Source organism: Morone saxatilis, unplaced genomic scaffold, assembly GCF_004916995.1.
Source record: "Morone saxatilis isolate NCDOM2014 unplaced genomic scaffold, NCSU_SB_2.0 Contig7, whole genome shotgun sequence".
NCBI classification, from domain to species: domain Eukaryota; kingdom Metazoa; phylum Chordata; class Actinopteri; family Moronidae; genus Morone; species Morone saxatilis.
The window spans coordinates 23,051,486-23,055,518 of NW_023340246.1; the positions used below are offsets into that span (position 1 = coordinate 23,051,486).

Genomic DNA, 4,033 nt, shown 5'->3' on the forward strand with positions numbered 1-4,033 from the left:
ATATTTAAATATATTATCGAGTTTACTTTAGTTAAAGTTCCTGAATTGGAGAGCCAGTTGATTACCTGTTGAGGGCATTTTGGTGACTAATTTTCTCTTAATAGTAATAATTTATTATTAAAAGAAGTCATGAAAATCATTGCAATTTAGGGTTATGGGGATATGTGGCATCAATTAGAGCTGGATCTTTCTTCGTTCTTTTTTCTTTCATTAGTGTTGATGTAATAGGCTCATCTGGCATTACGGAGGGCCTTTCTATAGGTTTTAAATGTATTTCTGCAATTTGTAGTGAATAATTTCGAAGAGCGCTATTTCTTTTACAGATTTCCTTGTTTTTTGCTTTAATTGGTGGATTAGATCTATTGTGCTACCACTGGACTGCACTGTAACTTTAGATGTTGCAATTGTGCCAATGTTACTCTCGTCACTCTTGTAGCGAGACCGTGGCATTGACCTTTAGGAGAGTGGAGACGCTGTTAGTAGCAAAGCTTCAGTCAACCAATTCATAACTTTAGAATCGGACCATCGACCGATTCATGGTATATTTAGACCCCAGGGTCCGCGTACCAGTGTAGTCACATCTATGTTAAAACAAAATCTTCCCAGGCTTAGGTATGCCTGTCTCCAGGTGTGTTTTAATGTGAGGTTTTCCTCTTCCTCTGGTCAGTGTGGGTCAGGAGGTACAGAGAGCCAGTGTCATCAGTAACCTGCCGAGCCTCGTCCGCCAGAATCCAGCTGAGACGTTTCGTCGGGTTGTACCGAAGGTCAGGGTACGTACATTAGTCAGACTGTAGGTAACAGTCACCGGTGGGCAGTGTGTGGGAAACGACAGGTGTGTGGAACAGGTGTTCCATACAGGTTTTCTGTTCTATCTGTCTGATTCAGGAGGTCCTGAACGGAGCTGGAGCAGAAATCCAGCTGGCGGCAGCAGCGTCGTTTTTAACTATCCTGCAGGATGACATCATCCTAATCCACACCCACACCTACTCCATCCTGAAGACTGTGCTGCTACACCTGAACCACAGAGACACAGGTAACAACACCTGAACCACAGGTAACAACACATGAACCACAGACACACTGTAACAACACCTGAACCACAGACACACTGTAACAACACCTGAACCACAGACGTTGACATTGATGTTGTTATTGAGATTGACGTTGCTGTGTTTGTTTAACAGTGGTGAGCAACGCCTGGTTGGAAACTCTGCTGTTGGCCATCAATGCTCTGCCCAGGGAGACCATCAAACAGGAGGTACAATGATCAGGATTATTTATTGATCAATACCTTCCATCAACACTCTGGTGGCTCTGGAACCAGCTGATAATCAGTATTAAAACAGTCCGGGCAACTAGATAAGATGCCCAGAAGATGTGAGCATGAGTTTATCTCTATGGTACTGCTCTATCTACCTGTCTCTGTCTGTACCTGTCTGTCTGTGTACCTGTCTGTTTTCTGCAGGTGCTGAACCCTCTCCTCTATCAGTCTCAGCTGTCTCACTCCCTTCAGGCTCGTCTGGCCAGCTGTCGCATTTTAGGGAAAGTCGCCTGCAAGTTTGATTCTCACATGTGAGCTGCAACACAGCGTACACACTGTACACACACTGTATATACAGTAGTACTACACACACTGTATATACGGTACACACTGTACACACACTGTATATATAGTACACACATTGTATATACAATAGCACTACACACACTGTATATACAGTACACACTGTACACACACTGTATATATACTACACACACTGTATATACAGTACACACAGTATACAGTACACACTGTACACAAAGTATATACAGTACACACTGTACACACTTTATATACAGTAGTACTACACACACAGTATACAGTACACACTGTACACACACTGTACAGTACACACTGTATATACAGTACACACTGTACACACTTTATATACAGTAGTACTACACACACTGTATATACAGTACACACTGTATACAGTAGTACTACACACACTGTATATACAGTACACACTGTACACACACTGTACACACACTGTACAGTAGTACTACACACACTGTATATACAGTACACACCTTACACACAGTATATACAGTACACACTGTACACACACTGTATATACAGTGCACACTGTACACACACTGTATATACAGTAGTACTACACTCACAGTTTATACAGTACAAACTGTACACACAGTATATAGAGCATTTACAGCATTTTACATACCTTTACCATTACCTCTGCATTTGACCCATCCTATACACACTGTACACACTGTGGGTAGTTGGTGGTGTATATATTTTATATCTATAATAGTATGTATTTGTGTATACTGGGCTCAGGTGTGTTGTCACACCTGTTGGACACTAACAGGAGTGTTTCCTGTCTATCAGAGTGAAGAAGGAGCTGCTGCCGTTGATTCGTTCTTTATGTCAGGACGTGGAATTTGAGGTCCGGGCCTGTATGTGCCGACAGCTGGAGAACATCGCCAGAGCAACCGGGTAAACACTAGCAAACACTGAACAGTGAAACCAAACACACATCAAACCTCCTGCTGTGGTGAGACATGTGTCTTCTGTTGCTGCTACAGGGTGGACGACACCAGGACTGAGCTGCTTCCTGAACTGGTGGAGCTTGCCGAAGACGAGGAGAGCAGTGTTCGCCTCGCTGCCTTCGACACCATCATCAACTTGATGGAGATGATAGACAATGGTGAGTCATTACAGATCTGTGGTCAGTTTAAGTCAAGATAGTTTAAGGTTTTTCATCAGACTGTGAGAAGTTTCAGTCCGGATCTCAATGAACCTCTATGCTCCTCTTCTCTCAGATGACAGACTCCATGTTGTGGTTCCCCTGGTTATGTCGGTATGTGAGGTGTCATCACAGGCGGACGAAGCTGTTGTGGCGTCTTTGTCGTTCCAGTTTGGGAAGCTCTGCAGTGGACTGGCAGGTGAGACACGTCGAAACCGCCAGGACTGGGGATGTGACCTGAGACGCTGAAGGCACTGTTGGGCTGTCTTAGTTGAAATCCCTCTTAAATGTCTCACAGAGGTCGGGGACTGTACCTGTGGACTGTCAGAATGCTGTTTTGGTTCCTAAGTTTTAAAACAGGGTAAAGGAAGGTGTGGACCAGCAGGGATCCTGGAGGGGTCATGGAAGTTTGTCCATCCAGTCTACATGTGTTTTGTGGGTACTGTGGGGTACTAGGACTGTTAACTTCAATAATTTCTTCATCGAAGCCATCAACCTGTCTGTTAGACCCCATCCCAACTAGGCTGCTTAAAGAAGTTGTACCCTTAATTGGCACTTCTTTACTGGATACGATTAATCTTTCTTTATTTCTGTACTTATATTATTAGGATTCTTAGCTGCCCGCATTTGACACATTGACCATAAATATTGCTTTTTACAGAGACTTGAGCATCAAATTGGCATTACAGGAACCGCACTAAGCTGGTTCTAAGTCATATTTATTCAGGATCGTCGCAGTTTGTACATGTTAACGCATGAATCTTCAATAAATACTACAGTTAGTCATGGAGTTCCACAAGGTAAAAAGCTAAAGTAAAGTAAATGTATTGGTCCAATTACAGAACCTTAAGACTTAAGGCTTAAGACTTAAACAGCTTTAGCTGCGGTTCCTTTGCACGCCAATTTGATGCTCAAGTCTCTGTCATAGAAATTTATGGTCAAGGTGTCAAATGGCAGCACTAAGATCTAATTAATACAAGTACAGAGACAAGTCCCCCCCATTGTCGGAAGTAATCAAAAGGTCATTATTAACTTTAACCAGAGCTGTCTCTGTACTGCTGGATGAACTCTAAAATCCTGACTGAAAAATCCTCAAATAAACTATTTTGTTATTGTAGAAAGTCCACACAACTCTTTGCGACTACTTTTTCCAGAATCTTTGGAGAGGGAACGGGGGGAGGTTAGAAATCAGTCTATAGTTGGGCCTAAAACCCCTGGTCAAGGAGTGGGCGTTTTTAAAGAAGGGCTTTAATTACAGCCTACTTTAAAGGACTGTGCGTACATAT

General features: G+C 42.8%; 1 protein-coding gene across 1 annotated transcript in view; it reads left to right on the forward strand.

Moving 5' to 3' along the window:
* The window catches only part of ppp4r4 (protein phosphatase 4, regulatory subunit 4), an 8,788-nt gene that overhangs the window by 335 nt on the left and 4,420 nt on the right, over positions 1–4,033 (forward strand). The window contains exons 2-9 of the mRNA XM_035678397.1: positions 646–770; positions 886–1,033; positions 1,185–1,258; positions 1,466–1,572; positions 2,390–2,497; positions 2,587–2,708; positions 2,824–2,946; positions 3,097–3,182. Coding sequence (XP_035534290.1) covers positions 646–770; positions 886–1,033; positions 1,185–1,258; positions 1,466–1,572; positions 2,390–2,497; positions 2,587–2,708; positions 2,824–2,946; positions 3,097–3,182 — 893 coding nt within the window. The remainder of the gene's footprint in view (positions 1–645; positions 771–885; positions 1,034–1,184; positions 1,259–1,465; positions 1,573–2,389; positions 2,498–2,586; positions 2,709–2,823; positions 2,947–3,096; positions 3,183–4,033) is intronic.